The sequence below is a fragment of the Nyctereutes procyonoides genome, unplaced genomic scaffold (genome assembly GCF_905146905.1).
Source record: "Nyctereutes procyonoides isolate TBG_1078 unplaced genomic scaffold, NYPRO_anot_genome, whole genome shotgun sequence".
Taxonomy (NCBI): Eukaryota; Metazoa; Chordata; class Mammalia; order Carnivora; family Canidae; genus Nyctereutes; species Nyctereutes procyonoides.
In genome coordinates this window covers 20,275,207-20,290,878 of record NW_026575051.1, presented here as the reverse complement: position 1 = coordinate 20,290,878, position 15,672 = coordinate 20,275,207, and the positions used below count along the sequence as shown (strand labels likewise).

At 43.1% G+C, this 15,672-nt stretch overlaps 1 protein-coding gene across 3 annotated transcripts; it reads right to left on the bottom strand.

The window, feature by feature from the left end:
• Nucleotides 1-873: 873 nt before the first annotated feature.
• Nucleotides 874-15,046, bottom strand: TMEM14A (transmembrane protein 14A). 3 transcript variants are annotated; one of them, XM_055330722.1, is made up of 5 exons: nucleotides 14,935-15,046; nucleotides 10,853-10,944; nucleotides 5,681-5,782; nucleotides 3,730-3,817; nucleotides 874-1,163 (listed from the first exon to the last, which is right to left on the bottom strand). In XM_055330722.1, exons 2-5 carry the CDS (start codon nucleotides 10,920-10,922, stop codon nucleotides 1,124-1,126), a joined length of 300 nt encoding a protein of 99 aa, XP_055186697.1. In that variant the 5' UTR covers nucleotides 10,923-10,944; nucleotides 14,935-15,046; the 3' UTR covers nucleotides 874-1,123. The 3 variants fall into 3 exon arrangements, with proteins under 3 accessions (XP_055186697.1, XP_055186696.1, XP_055186698.1); XM_055330721.1 differs by lacking the exon at nucleotides 14,935-15,046 and adding an exon at nucleotides 14,540-14,917; XM_055330723.1 differs by lacking the exons at nucleotides 3,730-3,817; nucleotides 14,935-15,046 and adding an exon at nucleotides 14,540-14,924.
• Nucleotides 15,047-15,672: the final 626 nt, after the last annotated feature.

Here is a 15,672-nt window from a genome sequence, read left to right as displayed (position 1 = left end):
TATTTTATTTTTTTTAAAGATTTATTTATTCAGAGAGAGCGAGAGAGAGGCAGAGACACAGGCAGAGGGAGAAGCAGGCTCCATGCAGGAAGCCCGAAGTGGGACTTGATCCTGGGTCTCCAGGATCACACCCCAGGCTGCAGGCGGCGCTAAACCGCTGCACCACCGGGACTGCCCAAAATTGCAGATTTTTGAACTTGAAGGGATTTCATCAACCATTTAGTCCAAATTCCACCTTAAGGATGAGAAACTGAGACCCAGAGAGAGGTAATGACCTTCCAAAGAACATATAACTAGTCAGTGTGAAAACTGGGCTAGAATTCAGCTCTCTTGATGGTCAGTCTGGGGCCTGAAGATAACTGCTGTGGACACTGTCATAATTATGCCTAAAAATGAAATGGTGACTTGGGACAAAATCATTTCTCTTTCAGAATTATTACTGTTCCAGCATGGGAGAACATTTGCTCCTGAGGAAGAGTTCCCAATCTCTTTAATAATTGAACATTTAAATGTTAAAAATGATTTAGAGTACATAGGACACTAAAATGAGAGAAACAGGTTTAAAACAGAATGCATTTTATCTGAATACCAAATACATCCTGATAATATGCAGAGGGTGCTAAGAATAGTTTTTTTTTTTAAAGGGAAAACTCACATTGGCAGCAATAAAATTAAAATGGAGGAACTATAATTTCTAATATAACACAAAGGACAAGCAGATACATCAGCATTTTGTAAAGTTCACTTCCGGCATTCCATTATCTGAGGACTTAAAACTTAATGTAAACTTCAGACACAAGTATTTGGAATCGTCAAAACAAAACAAAACAAAACAAAAAAAACCTCCACATATATAAAACAAGACACAGTAAATGAAAGAGTGTATAGTGATTTATTAAATATCTTTAATGAAACCATTATCTGACAAGTAGAAAATGGTTGAGTTTTTGGTTTAAAAAAAAAATCCCTCAAACTAGCGTTCATTTTGGAGTGTTTCTGTTGTTTCTAATGTAAAATAAGACACTTCACATTCCAAGTTGAAGATTATCTTTTAAATACAAAGTGTATGCTCTGCCCGTTACAGTAGAATCATATGAATTTAGTCTTCAGTTCCTTCGGATTTTCAAAGCAGCAGTAAGACAAGTCTCAGAATCATCATGAGGCTGGATTAAAATAAAAGAAAGGCAAAGAACGGGTCATGCTTACCTGGTATAAGACAGAGGTTCACCTAGTCACCTAACCTGTACTGTTATTAAACTTTGGCTTCCAAGGTTCTCTTTGTTTCTCCTTGGAGCAGGGGTGATCGCATGATCCCTGTATTGGAACTTCAGACATGGCTGAATTAACCACTTAAAAATGTTGATAGACTGAATGAGCAAAATCAGAACTCATGATTCTGCAAATCTGGGATGAACCTTTTTAAGAGAAAGGTTTAGAAAGGAACACAAGACTTTGATGAACTAGTAAAGGCAAGTGGCTTGAAAAAAAAGCAAGGAGCAATTCTAGGGTATTCTTATTACAGTCTCAGCTACTTTCCACTGACTAGGGTCTTCGGGACCCATACTTCCGATTCTTTCATTCATCAAGTATCATACAGCCATAACCGGAAAGTAGTTCCCTGTAACCACATTCCTCCCTGACACCTCCCTCCACCACCAAGTCATAAACATGATGCATAGCCACAGAAGAAAGTTCTATAGAAAAGTAAAAAAGAGGGGCAGCTGAGTGGCTCAGTTGGTTAAGTGTCTGCCTTCAGCTCAGGTCATGATCCCAGGACCTTGGGATCAAGCCCCATGTAGGGCTCCCTGCTCAGCAGAGCCTACTTCTCCCTCTCTCTCTGCAGTTCCCCTTGCTTGTGCTTTCTGTGTCAAATAACTAAATTTTTTTTTAAAGAGAAAGAAAAGTAAAAAGGAAAAACTTACTCATTGCATTACCACCCAGTGATAAACACTATTAGCAGTTGGAAGCATTGCCTTCCTAGTATTTCCTGATTAGAACATTAAGATATTATAATGCTACTAAATAGTTTTTGAAAATGTGACATGTAATTCCTGCTCAATATTTCATTAAGTTGACAAAACACTTATTGAAACATTTCCTTATTGGTGAGTTTTTAAGTTGTTTCTAATTTTTCAGTTCACGTGTGTTCCATTAGAAATAAAGTCGCAATAATCATAGGAAACAAACTGAAGGTCGCTGGAGAGAAGATGGGGGGGGTCAGTGGTAACTGGGTGATGGGCATTAAGGAGGGCACGTGATGTAATGAGCACTGGCTGTTATATAACATTGATGAATCACTGACTTCTCCCTCTTAAACCAATAATACATTATATGTTAATTCACTGAATTAAAAAAAAAAAAAAGATTGTCTGAGGATAACCCAGGCTCCCAATTCTCTGTTCCTGGTGGGAGAGTAGAGCACTATGGACTAGAGCAGGCTTTCTAATATGGACCCTGCATTGATTCCTTTAGTATTTTAAAAAATATTTTATTTATTTATTCATGAGAGAGAGAGAGAGAGAGAGAGAGAGAGAGAGAGGCAGAGACATAGGCAGAGGGAGAAGCAGGCTCCATGCAGGGAGCCCAACGTGGAACTCGATCCCAGGTCTCCAGGATCATGTCCTGGGTCGAAGGTGGCGCCAAACTGTTGAGCCACCCAGGATGCCTGATTCCTTTAGTTTTATTTATTTTTTTATTCCTTTAGTTTTAACATGAATTGCATTACAACTCTTTCCTGCCTGCTGAGTCTGAGCCCAGAATCTCTCCGAATTTCACATGGGTCAACTTCTGTTTCCTTTTATTGGGCAACAGTGAACCATAGTCTGCTCAGACTTTGATCTGTTTCTGTTTCATCTTCAATTCATTAATAAATGAATAAATCTGTAGGATTTTAGCATCTTCAAAAGAAAGTTGTAGTAAACATCAGTCTTTGTATACATTTCATTGTTTCTTTTTATTTCAAAAAGTAAAAATGTATAACGAAGTAAACATATTTAAGACTTAACATAGAAAGGCTGCTTCCAGGAAGAATTAAAAATGTTACCTATAAATTTGTACATGGTAATATGCTTAATCTCATGGATAGAGTCACTGGGATCAAATTAAGAGAAATTGGAGGCTCTGTATTTATTTTTTAAGATTTTATTTATTTATTTGAGAGAGAGCAAGGGCACCTAGGAACAGGGGCAAGGGGCAGATAAAGAGGGAGAAGCAGACTCCCTGCTGAGCAGAGAGCCCAACTTGGGCCTCCATCCCAGGATCTGAAGATCACGACCTGAGCCAAAGGCAGACATTCAACCGACTGAGCCACCCACGGTGCCTATTTTTTTTTTTTTAAATATGGTCTTCCCTTGAAAACTCAGAAGATGTGTAGCCTACTATCAGTCTAACATTCTAAGAAAGACTGACTTTAGATTTAAATGAGCACATTTACTGTTTCAGAGGAGTAAATCTTAAGGAAATAATAGGCTGAATTTAGTTTTTTGGAAAAAGGTAAGCGGGTGCATGTGATCAGATACTATAGCAACACTGCATGTACTCCAAAAAGGGCTCATGGAAACATCAATACCATGACTGATTGCAGGCATGATATTTTAAAGTTTTACAGTCATGCTTATTGTAAAAAAAAAAATTACTTTGACCTTTCAAGTTAAAACTGACTCTTGCCAAAAAGTCAGCACTGCAAAATGATGGCAGAAAAAAAGTACAGATCAAAATAGTTTTTCTTACCTTAAACCTGCAACCAGCCCAGCTGGCATGATTTTCTTAGATCTCTTATACCTCACACCCATTATGGTGGCCAGGAAGAAAGCTGTAACTAAAAATCAAATCAATGCATGAACCAGAGTTTCAAACACATTATCAATGCTTGCTTCTGAAAAAAAAAAAAAAAAGACATTGTTTCAGCTTTTTAATATAATGACTATTATGTATAAGTATCAAGTTGCCATCTTCTTAAAAAGATAAAGTGCTCTTAAAAGACTTTATAAACTAGCTTACTGAAAATTTTTCTGAGTTAACAAGCACTTAAAATCCATTCCTGAAATATCTTCAAAAGAAAAAGCCTTTGTCTAACTTAAATTTCTATTTGTAGAAACTCCTGGAAGGCTAGGACTGTGTCTAATTCAACTTTTCTCAGGAACACTAGGCAGTACGTCTGGATCCACAGGAGACATCCAATAAATGCTCATTTAAGTGAAAGTAAATAATCAGTATCTTTTTTTTTTAAGATTTTATTTATTCATGAGAGACACAGAGAGAGGCAGAGACAGAGGCAGAGGGAGAAGCAGGCTCCCTGTGAGGAGCCCCATGTGGGACTCAATACCAGGACCCCAGGATCACACCCTGAGCCAAAGGCAGATACTCAACCGCTGAGCTACCCAGGTGCCACCAAATTTTTTTTTTTTTTAAGTAAGACCTGATGAATAAAAAAATACTAGGAAAAAAAGCTGTTTTTTAATTTGCAGCACTGCATTTTGAGAAATTGATGCCTGGAGACTAAATAAGAGTATTAATACCATTAAATTCAGAAGCATCATACCAGCCTTTTAGGAGCTGAACCAATATGGAGAATGAGGCTGTTTTATGTAAGAGCTTAGGGTGCTGAGGTCACAATTTCAGAAAAGCTTTCAACGAAAAATCACTTGCTGATAGAACAAAATGACAATAAACATATGTGAACTACTTAAATGCATGTGAAATAAAAAACCCAAAATATCCACCTCTTGCTGATATGTTTCTTCTTTTGACACACTTTTACTCTTAAAAACTATCCCCAGTTCTATTTCAAACACGTCATGAAAAAAAAATACAACACTGTCTCCTTCTCTCCCTCAAAGACCAAACTGAAACAATTTGTCTTCATTTGCATATTTTTCCATACATACGCAGGCCACTTTGATTAATAGTCAAATTCAATAGAGACAATTTCCAAACCTTCACCAGATTTCAAGCTAAAAAGAGCCAAGCAGCCTGGGCCTTTAAACACATACAGGTTTCCATTTTCACTGGGGACATTCCCCTACCACGCCCAACAAGGGAAGAAGCTAAAAAAAAAAAGGTCAGCCTTGGTTTTCTAGATTAAGTCTTAAGGCAAAAAGAGGATCTAAAAGCTGCTTGTGAATTAAATAAAATAATGTGAGGCTGTCTCTTGTTAGGTGTTTTAATAGCAACACAAAAATGATGCTTATATGAGCTTAGGGGAGTTAGCAGAAAATCTAGGCATAATTCCTTTTCTAATTTTATTTTTATTTTTTAAAGATTTTATTTATTTATTCATGAGAGACAGAGAGGGGGGTGCAGAGGCACAGGCAGAGGGAGAAGCAGGCTCCATGCAGGGAGCCTGATGCGGAACTCCATCCCAGGTCCCCAGGATCATGCCCTGGGCTGAAGGCGGTACTACACCGCTGAGCCACCCGGGCTGCCTTACTTTTCTAATTTTATTTTATTTTTCTAGTAATATGTTTCATAGAAATGTTCTTCTGTGTTTGAAGGCCTGGGAGCAATATCCTTGTTTTTGAGTGGGCCTGTCTAGAAAGGAACAAAAATTGTGTTCAGTCTCAATGCTGGCATATCCACTTGCCATGTGACTGCATGTTTTCTAGTATACCTAGGATAGGGTATCAAAAAAGCCACTCCAAAGGTTCAATGCTTCATAACTGGAAAAAAATGTCTTACTTACACAGTGACAGTTTGACATCTCGCTTGTCATTGGAGACACGGTAAGCTCCATAGCCAGCCAAAAATCCAACAAAAAGACCAGCGATCAAAGATGGAAGACCACCTGGAAAGGAAAAAAAAAGGGGGGTGGGCTCAGAAAGAGAATCTCCAAATGAAAGGAATTCCTTCCAATCCTTCCAGTATGATACATGCACCTTCAAATGTTTATCTACTTGAGTACTGTAGACAAAGTCCACAGGCTACTTAGACAAAGCTGAATTATGTGTCAGCCGTTTCTAAGTTATGATTGGTCTCTGCTGAACTGGAAATGCAAGGCAGAGGAACCATGAATACATAGCAATGCAGGTGTTAGATACAGCTTGAGTGAATAAGAAAGCCTGCCTGGTGGTAGTGGTTTTGACTTTGCATGATCTTGGACAATCAATTGACTTCTTTACACCCCTCTTCTTCTTTTTTTTTTTTTTTCCTCTTCTTGCCTCTTTTTACTCTGAGGCTGTGATAATAAAAATAGGATGCACTGATATTTAAGCTCATAGAGGTAGAAAGTGAAGTCCTGTGCCAACCAGGTGATGGTTTTGTCCTGAATAATTAACAAAGCTTCCAGCCTCAAGATGTCAGGACTCAGGGATGAATGGTGACTATACTGAGCAATGGGAAGAGCCAGGGCACTGATCCAGCCAGCCAGTCGGCCACCCAGTGCACACCCAGCTCCCAGGGCACTGTGCCCAGCAGCAAGTACTTCCTGTGCATTGGCAGTGGGCTACATGCCAGGGACACTGTGAACAAAACACATGCGCAGTTGGTGCTTCATGCAGTTCATTCTATTCGGGATCTATCAGATTGGAATCCCTCTGGGTAGGGTCAACCATCTCTATTTTTTAAATATCTACAGGAAATTTGGATTGTAGTCAGGGTTAAAAACCATTGCAGCAACATGTGTGCATGTGTAGTTGCACGCGCAAGCACAGACAGACACACATACACACATACACAGCAGCAGCAGCATCTGGATGAGAAGCCACAAGCACTGGGTTCTAGTCCTAATTCTTCTATTTGTTGCCTTTGGCTAAGGCACTTAGTTTCTCTGAGTTTTGTCAGTTGCAAAACAGAGTTAATAATACCATCCATGTCAAATATATAAAGGCTTAGAATGTTACAGTTGGATAATATTAAGTTCCTCATTGTTGGGGTGCCTGAGTGGCTCAGTGGTTGAGCGTCTGCCTTTGGCTCAGGTTATGATCGTGGGGCCCTGGGATAGAGCCCTGCGTCAGGCTCCCTTCTCAGCAGGGAGCCTGCTTCTCCCTCTCCCTCTGTTGCTCCTCCTGCTTGTACTCTCTCTCCCTTGCTTGCTATCTCTCTCAAATAAATAAATAAAAGTCTTTAAAAAAATTCCTCATTGTTTCTCCCCCTCCCACAAGTTTTTCTGCAAACACAGCAACATCATCTTTTTTTAAAAAAAATATGTTATGTATTTATTCATGAGAGACAGAGAGAGAGGTAGAGACATAGGCAGAGGGAGAAGCAGAGGGAGAAGCAGGTTCCCCGCAAGGAGGCTGACATGGGACCCAATCCTGGACCCCGGAATCACGGCCCTAGCTGAAGCCAGATGCTCGACTGAGCCATCCAGGTTTACTCAGCAACATCATCTTTTAAAAGCATATACCCGGACAGATCATTCTTCTAATTAAAAACCTTTGGTGCTTCCCATGGCACTTAGAGAAAAACCTACGCCCACTCTATTATTGGAGGCTTGGCCTTCTTTCAGTTCCCTGAATATGTCAAACTCTTTATTCCTCATGGCGTCTAGACATGCTGTTCTTTGCCTGCACTGCTCTTCCCTGCACTGCTCACCTGGCCAACTGCAGCTCCCCTCCAGATGTCTCTGTAGCTCTTCAGAGTGTCTTCTCTTCTCTGAACGAGGGCCCCATCATAACCTCCCATGATTCTCTATCATATATTTGTACACTTGTCCATGTATTTAAAGGTCAGCCCCCTGCCTTGTGAGTACCATCTCTTTTTGCTCACTGATGTTTTCCAGGGCCTGACATGGTGCTGGGTACTTGGCAACACTAGATAAATGTTGACAAAATGCATGCCTGGGCATTCCCTGTTCTGGGTCATGTTTAAGTACAAGATGTCAGATTAGGAAATAGGTAAGGGGATTTAAGCATTTTCTGGAATGCATGACTAGGTCACCTTAATTAATATGTCTTCTCACTTACAGATCTCTGACTCTCTTCTGTATACCCTGACAGTTTCGGCCCTGCTACAATCCTCCCCATCTTATGTATATGGAGGGAGGGGCAGCATCTGCACCCGAGCCTTGGTGAGATGAGACAGCCAAACGGTGGGGATGGGCAGGCACGCCAGCAGCCCACATGACTGAGAAATGGGAAGGCTTCCTGGGAGAATGCATCCTGCATGAGGAAGGATGTGGGCTCCACCTCGTAAGAAAGACTTGGTTGGTGGAGGGGTGAGGGATCCTGCAAAAAAACTCACTTGTCTATGGTAGGGCTACAAAAAAAGAAGCTCCAAGCTCTGTCCCACACCCCCTTCCTCCAAGTGCCAACCTGGCGGGGGCAGTCTCAAGAAGTTTTCAAAGTGCACGTGGGGGCCTCCCTCCCTCAGAGCAGGACACTTGCCTGACAAGCTCTCCTGCTTCCCTCCTCTCTGGAGGGGCTGCTGTGCCCTGCCCCTGAACTGGAGTAGAAAGATATTAGGCTAGATTCAGCCCTGGTGCAGGAGAAGGCCATCTTTGGCTTTGGGCACTGGCTACTTAGCTCAGAAAAAGCCTCAAAATCATAGTGTCTTCTTGGCTATGCACTTTTCTGGGGACTTGTCTGGGAGAGGGATGGGGAAGGAATGAGCTCAGAACTCAGTGTTCAGCATCCTGCCCTGCCACTGTGCTCCCAGCAAGAAAAGCAATCTATCAGTGTCTCACCTTGACCCAACCCATGTCTGGCAGCCCATCTAGTATAGGATTCAGATATACTTGCTTTCTTACCAAACACCATTTTGAAGTCCCATCTTTAACCTACCCAACATTGTTCTCAGTAACTGTCCTGTGGAAGGGTCTCCTGGGGAACTATATGGGATTCATGTCTAGGGAAGCTTTAAGTAAAAATAGAAAAGGGCTGATTCACTTTCTACAAAAGTACTAGGACACTGGGGCCACAGGCAGCTTAGAATATAATATGGAATATAAAACTAGAAAAAGGTACTTTGCCCCACTGGCCCAGAGACTCTCCCACTGACAGAACAGCAGCAGCAGAAACAAGAATATTAAATGCTTCTTCTGGGCCAGGCACGCTGTGAAATGTGTTACATGCATTCTCTTATTTAATCCTGAGTAATATGCAAATGAGGAATTGAGACCCAGAAGTTAAAACAACTCACATGAGTATCTGAGCTAGTAAGTGGTAGTGTCACGAGCAGAATTTAGCCATGCTTGATTCTGTGGCCTGTGCTCTTAACCTATATTATAGGAGAGTGGGCTTCTTCGAGAACACCTGCCCCCAGAGGCTTCCAGGATCACTTAGCTGGGGGCTCTTGTTAGGAATCCAAGGAACCATATTGTGCATCTGAACAACAGGTACCTGAAATCAGAGACCTTACAGCGAATGTGATTTTATTTGTTCCTAAAGAGATTTGTGTTAGAATAGTAAAGTAATCCTTGCCTCTCCTCTCCTACGCCACTTCCAGCTACCCCAACACACACACACACACACACACACACACACACACACACACACACACACACACTTCCTTCTTCTCACGCCCCTAAAACGCAAGCTAAAATGTCCAGATGTGCTTTTCTGTTCTGTAACAGAAATATTTAGACACCTCTGACGATGAACAAGCGTTTCAATAACAATCCTATCAGAATTTTCATCTGAGTCTTCGTTAAAATCGATTATAAAACATCAGCTTTTGAGTAGTGGTTTATAGGTCTTTGATGCCATCATATTTTTCCAACAGATACACATCCATGATGTTACACACATTGAGACAGAAAATAAGTACAACAAACAAAAGTCTAAGTGAATTATAGGTTCTTAGGAATCTTAGAAAATAATCTACTTTAACCCGCCACCCCTCAGGCCCTACAGACACCTGTGCTTCTGGCCTTGGACTTCTTAGTAATCTCTAAGGGATAACTCTAATAACTATATAGATTTGTTTTTTCTTTCTTTTTTTAAAATATTTTATTTATTTATTCATGAGAGACACACACAGAGAGAGAGAGAGGCGCAGACACAGGCAGAGGGCTGTAAGCACAGTAGCTTCTCAAGAAAAAATAGGCTTTTTCTACAAAAAAAAACTTACATGAGGTTGACTGGGGAGAGGACAACTAGAATGGAAACAGTACCAGGGCACTCAGCTTCCCTAACCAGGTTCAACGTTGACACACATTTCCCACGGTGGAAATAACAGAATATTAGAGTTAAGAGGCTCCATGGAGGGAGCCCGACATGGGAATCTATCCCAGGTCTCCAGGATCACACCCTAGACCGAAGGTGGCGCTAAACCACTGAGCCACCAGGGCTGCCCAGATTTGTTTTTTCCACTCAAATTGAAGCCCACCACTTCACAAAAAGAACACTCTTTGAAATGTAACTTCATTTTAAAAATTTCATAAAAATATAAGAAACATGAACATGAGATACCATGACTAAAAATGCTTCTACCTTAAAACAAAATAAAATATAAAACTTGACCTTTCATTTTTTTTTCCATGAAAGCTTATCAACTGGGTTTTTTTTTTTTTTTTTCCACTTTTGGATACAGATGAAGAAGACAACTTCAGATAGGACATCTAAGTATTTAACCAATTTTCCTTTGCAAAATGCCGTATCAACATAATTCAGGTTTTGATACCAAGAGTATATAAACAAATAAAAATTCTCATTTGATAATAAGTGAGTAGCTGAGGAGGTTAAACCAATTAATTATGCAGTTGATGATGACGAGTGAAGAAAGACCCAGACATCTGGGTTAGAATGCTCTGTCCCCCCTTCCCTCTACAACTCACTTCCATGCATAACATGCTGGTCCTCAGCCACCTCTAGGACATCTTTAGCTTCTTGTCTTATTTATAAACCCTCAGATAATCTTAGCACAACCACCAATCCCCAATGAAGTCCCTTTGATGAAAAATATGGTTAAGGCTTACCTCTCCGCTTATATCCCAAAATGCTTCCAAATGTCACAAGGGCCGCATAACCAAAACCAATCAGGTCCATTGGCAAGGTTGCAATTCTAAAGCTGGGGGAAGGGACAGGTTTTACAAAATAAAAAGAACTGGGGGAGCATATGTAATATAAAAATGATATGCATTCCATAGAATTATAGAGGTGAATTTTTCTTTTCTAGTTTACTAAAAGAAAACAAAAAGTACAGAGACATCCATGCTTAATCAATAGTAAATCACTGAAGAATATAATGAAGCCCTGGCATAAAATTAAGTAAGGGATAAGAACAATCTATGGTGCCTCATAGCAGCAGTTGAAACATGTATCTAGGGGTGAGAAGTTCCATTAAAATCCTACCAAGGAATCTTTTTTTTTTTTTTTTTTGCTTTTTTATTTTTTTTATTTTTTATTTTTTTTTTATTTTTTTTTTTTATAAATTTTATTGGTGTTCAATTTACCAACATACAGAATAACACCCAGTGCTCATCCCGTCAAGTGTCCCCCTCCATGCCCGTCACCCATTCACCCCCACCCCCCGCCCTCCTCCCCTTCCACCACCCCTAGTTCATTTCCCAGAGTTAGAAGTCTTTATGTTCTGTGTCCCCTACCAAGGAATCTATAAGATGTAGGACAAAGTGTGCTGGCTACAGGCTGGAGACACGGCCACTAGCTGGCTGGTGGGCCTTGGATCACGCCCCATCCCAACATCAACTCCCCCCAAACGAGGGGAGTAGATGAGATGAACCCTAAAAGCCCCTTGTGGCGTTTTAATTTCTGATTCCCAGGGGTGCTTTTGCATCTTAACTCTTTACATCTACACCTCCTCCCTGAGGAAAATATCTTCATATAAGAGGAATAGCATATGAGGTTTCTTTGTAGTTCTACAGTGTTCTCACTGCTCCTCTTTTAGGTTGACCTAAAAGAGTGTTTTATCCTCTAAACAAACTGGTACCAAACTGACCCAGAAGAACAGAGAAAGGAGTTTTGAGCAGAGAGGAAGCTAGAAGTTACTGTGAGGAAGGGCCTGGGGGGAGGAAATCCTGAAGCCCAGGAGATGATGGCCATGATCAGAAGGTACTGGTGAAGAATTCTCAACATCCACGGGAAGAATTAAAAGAGGAAAGCTCAGTCGTGTCCACCCCGTGGATAATAATGGGGATGAGGATGTCTGGGAGCAAATACCATGTGCTAGGTACCCTTCTAAACCCTTACATCGACTCATTTAATTATTACCACAACCTTCAGCACTACTGTTATTACCCCCACTTTGCAGATGAAGAGATTGAGGCACAGAAACGGTGAGCAATACTCCTGAGGCCACGCAACAGAACCAAGGTTTCAGACTGAGAGAAGTCTCATTCCTAACCACTAGCAATAATACCTCTAATAATGGAGTTAGCTGTCTGAAGAAAAGTGAGTATGTAAAAAAAACCAAAAAACAAAAAATGAATGTTCTTCAGATCTGTAAAGCTCTGGGTTGGTTGCTTCTGTTGGTTTCACAGCTTAAAGTTGTGACCACACTGCACTGCCATCCATCTGGTGACTTTCCATCTTCAGCCCTGTCAGCTTCTTATGGTCCGTCCTACTTACTGTCTTTCCAAAGAGTTAATTGAATTCCACAGTGTATGCTTGGCTCCAAACCAGATGCCACTACTTACTAGTTATGTAACATTGGGCATGTTCCTTAATCTCTGTGCAACTCAGTCTGTCTATAAAATGCAGATAATAAAATTATCCACCTCTCAGAGTTGTGATAATTAAATGAGGTAATACTATAAGGTGCCTGCACATACTGAGCACTCAACCAATACTAGCTCCTTTAATAGTGATTATTCTTTCACCATCACACCCATTTTTCAACTTGACATGGGAGAGGCCATAACTATATCAGCCCACTCAGGAAACAATGGGGATAGAGTGAATTTATGGTTTAGGTATTCAATGAATCAAACCATAATCTTACAGCATCTACTCAACTCCACTAAACACCTGTTTACTGAGTGCCTTCAGTAGGAAGCAAAGAAAAGCCCTCAGATTTGGCTCTGGCCTTCTGGGACACACAGTAGGGCACAGGAGAGAAGGCAGATGTGTGGATGAGCCCTAAGAGGAGACTCATGAGCACCATAATAAGAAGTGGTGCCTAGTGAGACTTGGGAGCCTAAGGAAGGATTCCTAGAGCAAAAGGAGTCCTGGCTGGGACCTGCAGGAGAGGAGGAGTAAGCCAAGTGAAGACAGTGACAAGAAAGGATGTGTTCCAGGCAACAGGGAGAACATGTGCAAAAAACTAATGGCATAAGAAAGCATGGCATGTTTTCAAAATAGACAGAAGTGCAAGGGGGCTGTGATAAGATGGGGTTGGTTAAACAACAATAACAACAACAACAGAGCCAGGACACTTGTAAGTCCTGTAAGGGAGGCTGAGTTCTGTCTCAAGGGTGGTAGGGAGGAATGAAGGGAGTCTCATAGCCAGATTTAATTCCAGCAAGTACTTTCTTGTGATGGGAACCGAGTGAAGCAGGAAGATAAGCTAAGCCTGAGATGATGGGGCAGGCTGGCCTGGAGCAATGGCTCTGAGAGAGGTTCAGAGAGCAGAATCAAGAACCTGGGTGTGGTAAGTGCGGGGGAGGGATGAGTCAGAGATGACTCACCTCTAAGTCTCTGGCTTGGACCACCAGGAAGGAGAGGTAGGAGGCAGAGGGGCCTTGATGCTACTCCCCGAGACAGGGAACACTGGACCAGCAGTAAGCATGTGGTGGCAGCAGGACGGAGGTCACCAGGAGGGGTGGGACCTATCTAAGACATAGTCTAAGGCACCTGACACACAGTGAGGAAAACACCTTTACACACAGATCTGAAGCTTAAGGAGAGATCACTCATCATCAGGTAGTAATCTGGGGACCTAGTTTTCTCCTTAAGCCAACCACCTGATGTAAAAGGATGATTCTTTTCCCTCCTCTGACTTAGGTTGATCTCCCCCACCCTCATTTCCCCTCCCAGCCAAACTCCTCCAGGTTAAGCTCAAGTTCAGTTCATCTCTGCCCTTCTTACATCACCGAGCTCACTGCCATGCAGAAGGCAGGTGTGTACAGAACACTTGCTGAATGAACGAGTGAGTGAACCAAAGGAACAACGTCTGTCTGAAGGGAGACATTCTGTAACTGACCAACCCTCAATATAGCTCTATTACCAGGAAACAGCCTTACTGAACTGAATCTCCTTACTGAACTGAATATTCTAAGGAGAAAATAAATCTATTTATTAATCTCCTTAATTGATCTTACTGAACTGAATATTCTAAGGAGAAAATAAATCTATTCCCAACCCTTGCAAGAAGTTTCTGAACTCACAGGGAAACTGCAGACAAAAAGCAATCACCCCTCTTGCTCCATTTCCACGAAGGACCTTATGTTATGACCTGTCCAGAACCACATATGAAAGTGATGCAAGGGGGAGCCGACGTGCGCCTTGCATCCCATGCTTTTTCATTGGCAAAGGCTCCTCAGCACTTGGAAAGGCCAGAAAGCATCTTGGGTGCAATGCAGCAAAATGATTTACTGCACCACACAGAAACCCAGGTGACAGGGCCCTCCCTGCGTTGCCCCTAACCCTCCCAAAATTGGGGAACCCACAGAGATTTTCCGTAAGCTACTATATAAAGAGCTACCTACCTCTGTACTCCTTGGGGTCTCGAAAGACCATTTTCCAGTGAAGTCTGGGCGGTACTGGGAAGGTTAAAACTGCCATGTTCCGAGAACCCCATCCCTTCCCCACCTCTCCCCAGCTCCAGGAAGGTAGGAAGGAGACCGGGTGGGAGATTCAGGGCCCCGGAAGGAAGAAGCTCGGGGAATTCTCAGGAGCTGGAAAGAAGCAATCCCTGGGAGAAGCAGCCCCCAGCCCCTGAAAGATCCTCCCAAGGGCCTCAGCATCTTTGCTCAAATCTGTGCCTTTACAAGACCATCCGGGAGAGTAAGTTCTCGACTGCGCACAGCTGACTTGCAGCCCTCCCCGCTCCCCGCGGCTCAAAATGCAAAAATGAGGAGCCGGCCTGCGGCCAACCTTGTACCTGAGGTTGGGCAGCGTCCCCGCGGCCAGCGCCTCCGCTCCTGCGTGTCGCCTCCCCGCGCGGTGCAGGGGCGGCCGGTCCCGGGCGGGGCCTTCCCGGTGGCGCGCATGCGCCCTGCCGCGCCCTCGCCGCCACCCGGGGCTGGGTGTGAGCTGCGCAGGCTCGCAGGGCGGAGGGGGCCCGCCTGCTGCCCGGCCCCTGCTGGGTCCGCGGGGCCCTGGGCGCTGGCCGTGAGCCCGGCCGAGTTCTGCTGCCTGCAGCGGCCGGGGCGGGACCGAGGGGCCTCCGCCGAGAGCGGGGCTGGGTGCAGCAGGGGGCCCGGAAGGCACATGCTTTTTTCACCCTGAGAATCATTCATCCCTCAAGGGACACCTGGGGGACCTCGCCAGCAACCGGGATCTCCTAGATTCTCGCCAGCAGATGGTCGCCCCTTTCAGTGGGGGCTGGGGGGGGGGAGCTAAGGTCCAGACAGGTATAGTGGTTTAGGTGTCCACGGTCTCAGCTCCTAAGCAGGGTGCAAAGGTTAGACCGAGTCTGTCGCGTTTCTAAGCTGGAGCTCCCGTCGTGATAGCGCGCTGTCTCGGTGATCTGGAGATGTGGAGGCGAGATCAGGACCCAGGTTCCAAGCCCAGGATTTGCTGGGCTTCCAGTATGAGAAGGGAAAGGTATAGACAGATTTGAAAGTCAGGTCTCGTCCGGGGATAATCGGATCCCAGGAATGAACCTTAAATGGATCTG

What these genes read in the sequence shown, in the direction of transcription:
- TMEM14A (XM_055330721.1), bottom strand. Translation starts at nt 14,631, where the DNA reads ATGGGGTTCTCGGAACATGGCAGTTTTAACCTTCCCAGTACCGCCCAG. An exon ending in TTTGGGATATAAGCGGAGAG is followed by an intron (nt 5,783 to 10,852) that starts GTAAGCCTTAAC and finishes TTTCCTTTCCAG; the next exon opens with GTGGTCTTCCATCTTTGATC. An exon ending in AGATGTCAAACTGTCACTGT is followed by an intron (nt 3,818 to 5,680) that starts GTAAGTAAGACA and finishes TTTGATTTTTAG; the next exon opens with TTACAGCTTTCTTCCTGGCC.